This window comes from Suricata suricatta, chromosome 4 (assembly GCF_006229205.1).
Source record: "Suricata suricatta isolate VVHF042 chromosome 4, meerkat_22Aug2017_6uvM2_HiC, whole genome shotgun sequence".
Lineage (NCBI taxonomy): Eukaryota > Metazoa > Chordata > Mammalia > Carnivora > Herpestidae > Suricata > Suricata suricatta.
This window is the reverse complement of record NC_043703.1, coordinates 157,741,263-157,754,177: the sequence shown is the minus strand read 5'-3', so window position 1 is coordinate 157,754,177 and position 12,915 is coordinate 157,741,263. Positions and strand designations below refer to the sequence as shown.

Here is a 12,915-nt window from a genome sequence, read left to right as displayed (position 1 = left end):
CGCGCCCCCGCCACCCCACGTCCCGCCCTCGGCCCGTGAGGCAGGCGCCGGGCGGCGCGGCGGGGACGGACCGGAAGGCGCTCGCCACGCCGTGGCCGCGGCTCATTGGTCCCAGCAGGCTTCGCTCATTCGCGTAACCAATGGGAGGCGGCCGGGTAGAGGTTACCGGTTTGATTTTTTTATGGGGGGGCGGAGCGAGCGGCGGAAGGAGGGGCTTGCTGGGGGCTGGGCGGACCCACCTTTCCTTCCTCCGTGGCCCTCAGATTTCTGCCCCCGGAGCTGGGCTTTCGGTACTTTTCCCCCCGTAGACTACAGTGATTGGGTCCTCTTATCTTAAGGGTCCTTACTCTCTCTTTCTCTCCCTTGCCTCTAACGAGCGTCTTTCCAGCCCCCACTCATCCCCTGCCCCCTCCGCTCTCCACCCCTTAGCCTCTTTGTCCCCGGGGAGGATAACTTTTTTGGGGCGCTCATTACATCTATGACCTTATTAAATCACATTTTAATTTTTCCTGTGCTTGGATGGATGCTCAGCCAAAAGCTTGCTAATCACACACTGTGCATACCATAGTCCAACACTTGTTTGGTCGAATTACTTTCGTTGGAATTTCCCACGTCCAGGGCGTCTGACTCCAAAACTTTTTTTTTTTCACTGATAAGACCCTGTTCTCTTGTGCCTTGGGGCTTAAGTTCAGAGCTCCTCAGAGATCACGTGTTTTGTCAAATTTGCAAAAAAGAAGTATTTTAAGCATGCAGGATAAGATAAGGCATCTTTCTACTCTGGTTTCCCCTCCAGTGTTTGGATTGGCCTCGAGCATTTTGTTTTTGTATTCGTTAATGGTTTATTTCTCTGTAGTGCTTACCTTGTAAGTCAGCTCTGATTCTGGCCAAAGGATTTAGGAGGACAGTGGAATCCAGGAGTGGTGATGGCCTGTAGGGAGCCCTTCCTGGAGGAAGTGGCATTAAAGCTGAGTCTGGAAGATTTGCTAGGCAAATGGGAGAAAGCCATCCAGGCACAGGGAGCAAAGGGAGTGAAGGAGGTTCTGCAGGGTGAACCGGCACCAAGCCGAGGAAGCTGGCAGCAAATGCCAGACGATGGGGTGGTGCTGGGGGCCTGCGTGAGACACCCAGACCACTGGTGGGCTGGGTCCTGTGGATTCCTGGTTTTTGATTCTCTGAGAGATCTCTTTGGGTTACTGATAACATTGTAAAATCTAGGATTTGGTGTGTCAGGGTGATCCGTGGAGGCTTCTAGAGCAAACAGCCCTGAAATCTGGGGTGCTTACACCATGGTGCTTTATTTCTTGCTCTCACTGGAAAGCAGCTCTCCATCGGTGTCTCTGGGATTCTGACTTCTCACATCTTACAATGTCACCGTCTTCTAGAACATGCACCCTCCGCATGGGAGATGTTACCCCCCAAGAGGGCAAAATTGGGTCTTGGGGGAGGGTGGTGGGAAAAACCTTAGACATTACAAGGGCCACAACACGGAAACAGGTATACTGTATATCTGTGTTTTCCAAATTTCATGGGAGAGAGGAGTTTAGGAAAAGATACGTCGAAAAATCTCCTTAAGGGGTTGATAAGGAAAAACAAAACAAAAGGCGGAGAAACACTCTTTTAGAACAGGACTGTTCAATGGAAGTATGTCAGCCACAACCACATACGAAATTTGCAAATTTCTAATAGCCACATTAAAAGAGTAAAAAGAACACCCTAGACTAATATAACACTGCATGTGAACTATACCGGAATTAAAAGTTTTTTTAAAAAGAAAACAAAACAAACAAAAGTAAAACCAAAGAGATTAAATCTAATAATGTAGTTTAACCCGAAATATTCTAAATGTTACCGTTTCAACATGTAATTATATAAAAATGGTTAATGAGCTATTTTACCTTTTTTTTCCATGCCACGTCTTTGAAACTCAGAGTCTGTTTTAAACTTAACAGCACATCCAAGTTAGACGGGCCACATTTCAGGTGGTCAATAGCCACATGCAGCTAGTGGCTACTCTATTGGACAGCACAGTTCTAGAATCTTCTTAGAGTCCTTGATTTGTCCCTCTGCATGAGTGACGGAGGAGCAAGGTGGGACTTGGGAGGACCACACAGGGAGTTCTGGCCAGGCCTGGTGGTGTCCTTCTGATCATATTCCGTTGGCCAGAGCCAGCCAATGGCCTGACTTAACTGCAAAGGAGGCTGGGAAATCGCGTTCTGTCTCCAAGAAGAGAAATGGCATTGGTTAGGATCACGACACTCTCTGCGGAAGTATATGCTCTGGCCTCCAAATATGCATGGTTCCTTCTCCACACGTGGAACACATTTAGTCTCTCCCCGAAGGAATCAACCCAGTGCGTCTCACCGTAGCCTGGGTGTCTGGGTGAAGTGTTGACTCCCCAGCACCAGGTCGGGGTGTGAGTCCACACGGTGCAGGGCTCATGAGCTAAAAAGAAGAGTTATTCCACTCCTTTTCCCCGCCAAACTCAGAATATAGGATGTTGGGACAGGCAGGAGAATCGTAATAAATATTACGTTTCAGAAAGGATAAAAGAAGAAGGTACACCGCAGCCCATGGCTCAGGGTGTTGCTGAAATCCGCGACGGGTGGGTGCTGTAAGGCTCCCACACCAACGAAAGACAGCCCCTCAATTAGGTTCTGATCCTGTTCTCTGGGAAGAACTCTAGTCTGCTTCCCCCTCCGGGAGGTTTCCCCTGGTGATTAGTCTCCTACCCGTCTCTCCCTGGGGAGCTGGGGGGCGGGGGTCCTGTAGCCATCAAAACCTGTGTCTTGCCTAGGAAAGATTGGGAGTCAAGGGTTTTTTTTGGTTTTGTTTTGTTTTTAAGTAGGCTTCACACACGCCCAGTGCGGAGCCTTATGCAGGGCTTGAACTCACAACCCTGAGATCAAGACTGGGGCTGAGATCAAGAGCGGGACACTTAACCAACGGAGCCATCCAGGCGCCCCTCCCTCCAAGGGCATTTTTGGTTTTGTGTTTGGCCTCTTGTTTTGCTTTAAGTGAACTTTTCATTAAAATATAACATTGTTGGGGCACCTGGGTGCTTCAGTAAGTTAAGCAACTGGCTCTTGATTTCAGCTCTGGTTGGGATGCCAGGGTGGTGAGATCGAGCCCCACATCGGGGTGGGGGTGTCTGTGCTCATAGCCTGGAGCTTGCTTGGGATTCTCTCTCTCCCTCTCTCTTTGCCCCTCCTTCTCTCTCTCTCTCTAAAAATAATTAAATAAAGTTTAAAAATAAAGTATGACATTGTTATTGACTGAATTGCGTCTCCCCAGTAAGGACAGCTGGAAGCAGTCACCTGCAAGCCAAGGAGAGAGGTCTCCCCTGAAACTAACCCTGCGGCACCTTGACCTCGGACTTCCAGCCTCCAGGGCTGTGAAACAATGCGTTTCTGTCTAAGCCCCCCAATCTGTTGTACTTAGGGCAGCCTGAGCAGGCTAATCCAAACATACCCATTCAACCAGAGCACAGTTCTTGAAGGGTAACAGCCCCCTGACATTTCTATAAACTGAATATCCCTTTTGACCTTGCACCCCCTTCCAAAGGCCAGACACACACCTTCCTGTCAAGGCTACAGGTCATTTTTAAGGTATGGCCACGTGTGTGATGGGCTGTTAGAGTTTCAAACTCAGCTCCCACTTGGGGCGCCTGGTGACTCAGTCAGTTAAGCATCCATCTTTGGCTCAGGTCATGATCCTGAAGTTTGTGGGTTCGAGCCTCGCATCGGGCTCTGTGCTGACAGCTCGGAACCTGGACCCTGCTTCCAATTCTGTGTCTCCCTCTCTCCCTCCCCCTGCCCCGCTTACACTCTGTCTCTTTCTCTCTCTCTCTCTCAAAAATAAACATTTAGGGGCACCTGAGTGGCTCAGTCGGTTAAAGGTCCGACTTCAGCTCAGGTCATGATCTCACGGTTCGTGGGTTTGAGCCCTGCATCAGGCTCTGTGGTGACAGCTCAGAGCCTGGAGCCTGCTTCAGATTCTGTGTCTCCCTTTCTCTCTGACCCTCCCCTGCTCACACTGTCTCTCTCTCAAAAATAAATAATAGAAACATTAAATAAATAAATAAATTAATTAAATTAAATAAACATTTTAAAAAATAATAAAATAAAAAGATAAAAAGTGTTTAAAAAAAACCTCAGCTCCAGCAAATACCTCATAACCACAAACTATTTGTAGACCTGCAGTCACTTGACTAGTGCTACTTAGTACAAAAGAATTAGGTTATGACAAAATGAATCAGGGGTCTACGGAATTAGGTGTGTGGTTGCTTCCCTGAACAGCTGTGCGTTCAAGGCCTAATGGGTCCTGGGTGATGTAGGGAGAACAGAAGAAGTCTGGAAAACACCGTTTCAGCCATCGAAAGGTGTGTTGATCAGTACGTTTTGTTGTAATCTAGAATATTCCGTCTCTGCTTAAATCTGAAACGCGTTTGCTGTTCACTCATTCACTCACTCATTCCAGCCTTCACTCTTTCATCTGACACATATTTACTGAATATCCATTTATTTCAGGTGCAGCGCTAGGTCTGGGGGGGTGGTTTACTAGATGTCCCTGGCTGGTGGATGCCCATGGTCCACAGGAGGACGCCGGTCAATAAAGAGCTACAGTGAGCGTGTGTGCAGAAAGTTCTATGAGATCACAGCACAGGCAAGCAGTTTGCTCTGATTGAGGGGGTCTGATGTTGAAGAGACTTCCCCGGGGTGGCAGCGAGGCAGGAGGGGCGCTCCAGGCAAGTTCAGCCCAAGAACAAAGGCACAGAAGTAGAAAAGTGTCTGGGCGCAGAGAATCTTGGGATGGCCCTCCACAGCAGGCCCCTAGAGATCGGTCTCAAAGGTCTACGCTAAGCCGCAGAGACAGCAAGCACGGCAGGTCACTTTTCATTTAGGGACGCTGGGTTTTAAGATCAAGAGATCAAAACATTTTACGTGACTAAACTTGAACTTTAGAACTTCTTGAACCTTCCAGAACCTGCATTCTAGAACTTTGGGTACATATTCAGTATTGCTCTTTGGGTGTTCAGTAAACTCAGGGTTCCAGAGTTGGGTGACCAAGATTGGAGACAATTCCAGAAAGTCTCCTTAGCCTTGGCTGGAAGCTGAGCCAATCGAGCCCCAGCTCTGGGCCACAGGTCCGGGAAAAGACAGAAGGAACGACACCAGTGTTTTCTGGAGGGCTGCAGGCTCCTCTTCCTGTTCTGCCCTCAATGTCCTGGTCACCAACCAGAAAAGAATAAACCAGAGGATTTAAGGGGAAGGAAAGGACAAACCAGAAACCTTGATTTTTTTTTTCTAGGACAATGAACAGAATCAGTAACTCATATTTCCACCACACTTCATATAGTTAATAATGATAATAAATAACTTAATGATAACTTTGCATATGCTTCCCCAAGATTTTTTCAAGCTTATTTATTTATTTCAAGAGAGAGAGAGAGAAAGCACGCAAGCAGGAGGAGCCAGAGAGAAAGAGAGAGAGGGAGAATCCCAAGCAGACACTGCAGAGCCTGACTTAAGGCTTGAACCCTCAAACCCTGAGATAAAGACCTGAGCTGAAATCAAGAGATGGGAGGCATCGGGCGCCTGGGTGGCTCAGTTGGTTAAGCTTCCGACATTGACTCAGGTCATGAACCCATGTCGGGCTCTGTGCTGATAGCTCGAAGTCTGGAGCCTGCTTCCGATTCTGTGTCTCCCTCTCTCTCTGCCCCTCCCCGCTCATGCTCTGTCTCTCTCAAAACTAAATAAAGATTTAAAAAATTAAAAAAAAAAAAGAAGTGAAGAAGAAACAGGATTATCAGCAGCCCTGCCTCCTTGCCCCCCCCGCGAAGGATTGTGCCAGTCGGAGAAACTGGAGGAAGGTGTCCCAGGCAGAGAGCCTGGCAGAGGCAAGGCGTGGAGGCACGAAAGCCCATGGCCTTATCTCACGGCTGCTGGACTTTTTCTGAAAACCGGGCACACGTCTTATAATCACAGCTACGACACGCCGGAGGCTTCCATGCGTCAGGCAGGGTGCTGAGCTCATGACCTTACCGACTTAGGAAATCTGCACACAAGAGTCTACCTATTCTTTTCATTCTTTATGGCTCTGCTTAAAGTTCAAGTCTCCTGTGCTCTTCCCAGACTGAACCTGGTGAGGTTGGCTCCGCACCCCGGCCACCATGATTTTCTGTTGCCCCCCCTTGATTTTCCCCTTCTCAGAAATTGTATCCTTTTCTCGCGGCTGTTGTAAAAAATTACAGCTACCTTAGTGGTGTATACAATGCAAATTTTTTTAAGTTTATTAATTTTATTTTTTTGAGAGAGAGAAAGACAGAGAGACAGAGAGTGCAAGCAGGGGAGGGGAAGAGAAAGAGGCACACGAATCTGATGCAGGCTCCAAGCCCTCAGCACAGAGCCCGACTCGGGGCTTGAACTCATGAACCGCAAGATCATGACCTCAGCCAAACTCAGACGCCTAACCGACTAAGCCACCCAGATACACCAACAATGGGAAATCTATTAGCTCATGGTACAACACAGGTCTCACTGGGCTACAGATGAGGGGGTGTCCGGGCTGGGCTCCTTCCTGGAGGCTCCGGGAGAGAATCTGCTTCTTTGGCTTTCCAGCATCTAGAACTTCCTGCATTCCTGGCCTTGTGGCCCCTCCTCAAATCAGCAAAGCCACCGATGATGTCTGGAGGAGTCCTTCTCATGTCCCATTTCTCTCTTCTCTCCCTCCTGCTTCCTTTCTTCACTTTTAAGGACCCTTGTTGGTTACAAGGGCCCATCCAAATAATTCAGGATAATCACCCTATTTTAAGGTCACAACCCAATCAGCATCTTGAATTCCTTCTGCAAACTGAATTCCCCTTTGATGTGTAATGTAGTGTATTCACCGGTTCTGGGGGTTGGGACACGGACAACTTCCAGCGCCCACTATCCAGGGCTCACCCCCAAGAGGCACTCAGGCAATATGTGTTGAGGGAAGGAATGAATGACCCTACAAACCAGGTATTCCCATGACTCTTATATGTAAGGCAGGGCTCAGAGAGGTGGACAAACTCACCCAAGCTCCCAGAGCCCGGATCTTAGCCTCTGTGAGGGTCAGGATGGGCTAGGTTACGTGCAGTCGTACACATCACCAACTCTGACCCACACCAACGACTTTGACCTCCAGAGGAAAAATCAAACAGAAGTGGTAAAAACGGACTCCTTGTCTTCATTCCAGCCTCAGGAGGAAACAATTCAGTCTTCTACATTAAGTAAAATATTACCTATAGATTTTTTTGTAGACAACACTCCTTATCAGTTAGATTTACACCTACTTTGGTAACACGTTTCTACGAAGAAGTGTTGAATTCTGGCCAGTCTAACCCCTCAACGAAGAGTTTGTTCTCCGTGCTACCTGTCTCTCGTGGGCTGGCTACAGCTCTGCTCCATGTCACCTTCGCTCTGGGACCCGGAGGTCATGGCAGAGGGGGAAGGAGCCTCCCTACAACCATACCCAGGCTCTTCAGTCTTCTGCTTGGATGTGGCACGCCTGTCTCACTTCTACTCAGGTTTATTGAACCAACCGGAACTCAGGAGTGCAAGTAACGGGGAGTGTCTTAGCCTGCTCAGGCTGCGGTGACAAAGCCCCGCAGACAGGGCCACTTAAACCACAGAAATGTATTGTCCCTTGGTTCTCGGGGCTGGAAGTCCAAGGTCATGGCACTGGCAGCGTGGCTTTCTTCCGAGGCCTCTCTTAACTTGTGGATGGCCATCTTCTCGCTGTGTCTTCCCGTGGTGACAAGTGTCACTGGTGGGTGAACATCACCGGTGTCTCTCACATCCGTGTAAGGGCGCCAGCTGTACTGGATTAGGCCCCCACCCTTATGGCCTTATTTAACCTTGATTGTCTCCATAAAGGCCCCACCTCCACATAGAGTCCCATGGGGAGGCGGTGGGGGAGGGGTGGGCAGGGCTTCATCATGTGAATTTGGAGGGGACACTAGTTGGTGACAGCGATGTGTCACTTTCTCTCATGGAAGAACATCGTGGGGAGGGAAAGTGGAACCTTTGGCAGAAAATATATATAATCCACGGCAGATCATAACCCAGCCTCTCCGACGCCCACGTCCAAGTCCAACCAGGAGCCCCTACTCAGGGCTCCACTGTGACGGGTCGGGAGCTCACTGAGGGGACCGGCACCCTCACTCCGCTTTGTGTCCTCCGAGACGCCTCGTCCCGCACAGCGTCTTCCTCAGATGAGCGCACGGTTATCATTTTATTAGGATGATAATTAACCCCCTGGACGATGCTGCCACCAGGGAACGCTCTCCCTGCGCTGGATGCGGTGTGAGGGTTTAAATGGATCGTGCCACTGCGGTCTGGCAGAGATCCTGTGACAAGGGACAGCTGGGTGCCAGTTGTCAGTCAGGAGGCGGAGTCGGGAAGGTTGAGTGACGTGTGTGAAGGGCACACAGGTGATAAGAGCAGAAGATCCCCCCCAAGTTCATCCGCCAGGCCATGCGCTGCGCTCCATGGTACCCTGCTCTCCTCTCGGGACCCCCACTGCTCTAGGACAGTCCGGTCGCCTGGGGACTGCCTCCATGGCCCCCATGTCTGGTTCTTCCTGGAGCCCCAGCCTCATCCCTGCCCCCCCCCCCCCTCCATCTCCAGCTTCCAGAACTCTCCCTCCTTCCTGGCGTTCTCTGCACTGCTGGCTCAGCCGGGGATGCTTGACTCTTCTACATATTCCTCCAAACTCAGCTCAGAGAGTCTTCTTCACTTCACACCCGTTAGGATGGCTGTGATTTAAAAAATGGAGGGACGCCTGGGTGGCTCAGTTAGTTAAGTGTTAGCCTTCAGCTCAGGTCATGATCTTACAGTTCGTGAGTTCGAGTCTCATATTGGATCGGGCTCCCTGCCATCAGTGCAGAACCTGCTTCAGATCCTCTGTCTCCCTCTCTCTCTGCCATTCTTTGCTCATAGTCTCTCTCTCTCGCTCTCAACAATAAACAGACACCGAAAAAAAAAGAATTGAAAGCTGGGGCTCAAACAGACAATTCAATGTTCACTGCAGTATTATTCTTGGGACTCAAAAGGTGAAAACTACCAGTGTCTGTGGATGGATAAACGGATAAATGAAATATGGTGCATGCATACGTTGGAATATTAGTCAGCCTTACAAATCAGTGAAATTCTGACATATGCTATACTGTGGATGAATCTTGAAAGCTTACATGCTAACGTATTTACAATATGTTCTGTGTGTTAAATACATCAGACAGAAAAGGACAAATAGTATATACTTTCATTTCTATAAAATACTTAGTTTAGTCAAATCCATAAAGACACAAAGTAGAAAAGAAGTTTCCAGAGCCCGGAGGAGGGAATCCTAGGGAATTGTTGCTTAACAGGAACAGAGTTTTTGTTTGGAGGCGGCTGGTCATGGCTGCAAAACAATGTGAATGTACTTGCTGCCACTGAATTGTGTCCTGAAAAATAGTTAAAGTGGTATGTTTTCTTTTATATGAGTTTTACCACTATAATCACACACAGAGAGAAGGAATTCAGCTGAGCTCCTGGTGTGTGTGTGTGGAGGGTGGGGGTGGGGCGGGTGTCTCTGGATCAGTTTAATGTAGTGTTTTGTTCTCGGCTTCTCTGCGGGCCAAGTGCCCCCCTGAGGTCAGCGAGGGTGTCTGGGCGGGTACTTGACATAATTAGGCTGCTAATATGTGTTTTATTTTAGTGATAAAAGAAGCGAGGGACCCTCACTCTGGTGCATTTCTGGAAGCTTGCACACATATGGCATGTTCCGCGAAGCTGAGCACCCCGGGGAGCTCAAGTTCATTGAACAGCCCCCGAGAACACCTAGCGCTCTTGAACAGTGAGCTGCGGGTAACGATCTCCCCTCTGTTTCTCCGAGAGCCTCAGGCAAATTGGGACAGAGAGCACACAGGTCGTGGAAGGCCACTTTGCTCAGAAGAGCGTTTGAACGGGACGGCTGCCCGGACCCTGGGTCCGGAGAGGCTGGGGTACCCCTTCCAACCACAAACTCCGTGGTCCTTGCTGCCGTGTGGCTGTGATGGCCGCAGGTGCCCCCTGGCGGCGATGTGAGGCAGTGCACGGGAACCTGGAGGGCGGGGAGGGGGGGAAATGAGGGCGCCCCCTGCAGGCGACAGGGATCAAATCCATGATTACTGCCTATTGAGGGGAACTTAAGTACGGAAGTCCAGAGGCTTCCATGCCGCGATTTTGGATGGACTGCTTAATAGCCTCTCTTAAGAATGTACCACCATTTATTTCCCTGGTCGGCCATTTTATTGGTTTCCCTTTTATTTTTGTTACTCTGAGTGAGGCTGTGCTGACCACGGTACTCCTTATTAGGACCTGGTTCTAAGTAACATCTAACTTAAATGGAGTAGGGAGCCGTAGGGGGAGGGCAGGAGCTGTCCCCCCCCCCCCGCCCCGGCCGAGGGAGGGCACGTGCCTGCCTTCAGGGATGGACAGGAGGCAGAGAGCCATGGCTCCCCGCCCCCTCCCCATCCCCATCTCTCCGTGCATCTTCCTTGCTCTTTCTTCTGCTGGGTTCCCGTGGTGGAAGGTGGCGACTACGGTAGTCGCTGGGCTGCCCTAATGAAGTACCCAGATAAGACAGTAAAAACGCATGGTCTCACAGTCCTAGGGACCAGAAGTCTGAATCAAGAACCCTCAGGGCAGGACTCCCTCGAGACTGCAGGGGATTCGAGTCCTCTCTTGCCTTTTCTGGCTCCTGGCAGGTTTCTGGAGCTCCTTGTCCCTCCCATCTCTGCCTCCATGACTCACACGGCCTCCTCCCCATGTCTGGGCATCTCCTCTTCTTGAAAGGACTCCCGTTGTATTGCACTGTGGGCCCACCCTACTCCAGTAAGACCCCATCTTAACTCATTATATCTGCAAAGACTCTGTTCCCCAATAAGGTCAAGTTCTCCTCATCCACCTCCCTTCTGGTAACCATCTGTTTGTTCTTAATAGGTGAGTCTGTTTCTTGGCTTTTCTCCCCCCCTCCTTTATTTCCTTTGTTTTGCTTCTTGAATTCCATATGAGTGCAATCATACGGTATTTGTCTTTCTCCAATGGACTTATTTCGCTTAGGATTATACTCTCTAGCTCCATCCATGTCATTGCAAACGGCAAGATTCATTCTTTTTTATGGCTGAGTAATATTCCATTGTATGCACACTACAACAGCTTTAGCCATTCATCTATCGATGGACACTTGGGCTGTTTCTGTATCTTGGTCGTTGTAAATAACGCTACTATCAACATAGGATGCATGTATCCCTTCAAATTCGTGCTTTTGTATTTTTTGGGTCAATACACACTAGTGCAATTACCGGATTGTAGGGTAGTTCTATTTTTAACTGTTTGAGGATACTCCACACTGATTTCCACAGTGGCTGCACCAGTTTACATTCCCACCAACAGTATAAGGGAATACTGATTTTTAAAATTGCATCTCTTGACTATTTCCTTAGGGTTCACTCTTAGAGACTCATAAGTCCATCTACTTCCCATGTGTTATTATTAAAAACTTCAAACATAGAGAAATATCAAAAGAATTTTTCAGTGAACATTCATAAATCCACCACCCAAGTCCTACAATAATGTTTTACTGTATTTGCCGCATTTCACAACTACTCACCTATCCACAATCATTTTAGGGATCTTGATTTAATTTCCCAGTTATCTTCCAGACATATTTTTTTAATTTTATTTTTTAATGTTTATTTTTGAGAGAGAGACAGAGTGTGAGCAGGGCAGGGGCAGAGAGAGAGAGAGAGAGAGAGAGAGAGAGAGAGAGAGAGAGAGACAGACACAGATTCTAAAGCAGGCTCCAGGCTCTGAGGTATCAGGACAGAGCGATGCAGGGCTCGAACTCACGAATGGCAAGACCGTGACCTGAGCTGAAGCCGATGCTCCACCAGCTGAGCCACCGAGGTGCCCCTATCTTCCAGATATCATACGTCAATTTACAGTTCACTCAGCAGCATTTAAAGTGCTCACAACAGTTCGTCTCTAAGGTTCTCCAAGGAATGTACTTCCAAGTGTGGGGATTTTTGACATCGGCCACCGCCCGTGTAGCGTCTGCAGCCTGGCTCACTCATGTCTAGAAGTTGATGCTGACTCTTGGCAGGGACCTCAGCTGCACCTGTTGGTTGGAACACCCACCTTGCCCCGTGGTCAAGACATGGACTAGTTGGTGGGGGGAGAGGCTCCCTTTCAGGTCTGGAAGCTGGGTTCAAGAGCACCCTGAGATTCAGCAGAGACTGAAGATACTATTGGCTGAGCAGTGATAGAACCCAGACTCAAGGGGAGGGAGCATAGACCCATTTCTCAAGCCCCACCTCCCAATGAGAAGAGTATCAAAGAATTTTATGGCCATGTTTTCTCATTTTTTTACTGTTTATTTATTTTCAAGAAGGGGGAGGGGCAGAGAGTGAGGGAGACAGAATCCCAAGCAGGTTCTGTGCTGCCAGCAAAGAGCCCGATGCAGGGCTGGAACTCACGAACTGTGAGATCATGACCTGAGCCGAAGTCGGAAGCTTAGCCAACTGAGCCACCCAGGCGTCCCTTACGGACATGTGTTGAAAGCGACTTCAGATATTTATTTTCTTAAGGAGCTGGGAATTTGTTCACAGATTGAGTTGCTTTTTTCTCACGTTTCTGCTGTCGAAGCACAGCTCATCCCTCACACCCCTGCCTGAGTCTGCCTTCCCCGCCCCCACCTGCTTCCTCTCAGTTCAACTTATCACGCTTCCGCTGGCTCTACCCTGAGCGGCGGAGGGCAGGATTTAGTCCATTGATATTCACTGCTCCTGCAGCCAGGCAGAAAGCCCCCCACAAGGCAGGCACCCCAATAAATGAGGGTTGGACAAGTGAATGCCAGCTGAGAAGCTGA

The 12,915-nt window shown here is 49.2% G+C and overlaps 1 protein-coding gene across 1 annotated transcript in view; it reads right to left on the bottom strand.

The window, feature by feature from the left end:
• PDIA6 (protein disulfide isomerase family A member 6) overlaps nt 1-106 on the bottom strand; it is a 19,376-nt gene extending 19,270 nt beyond the window's left edge. Inside the window, exon 1 of the mRNA XM_029938571.1 lies at nt 20-106. Coding sequence (XP_029794431.1) covers nt 20-106 — 87 coding nt within the window. The remainder of the gene's footprint in view (nt 1-19) is intronic.
• Nucleotides 107-12,915: the final 12,809 nt, after the last annotated feature.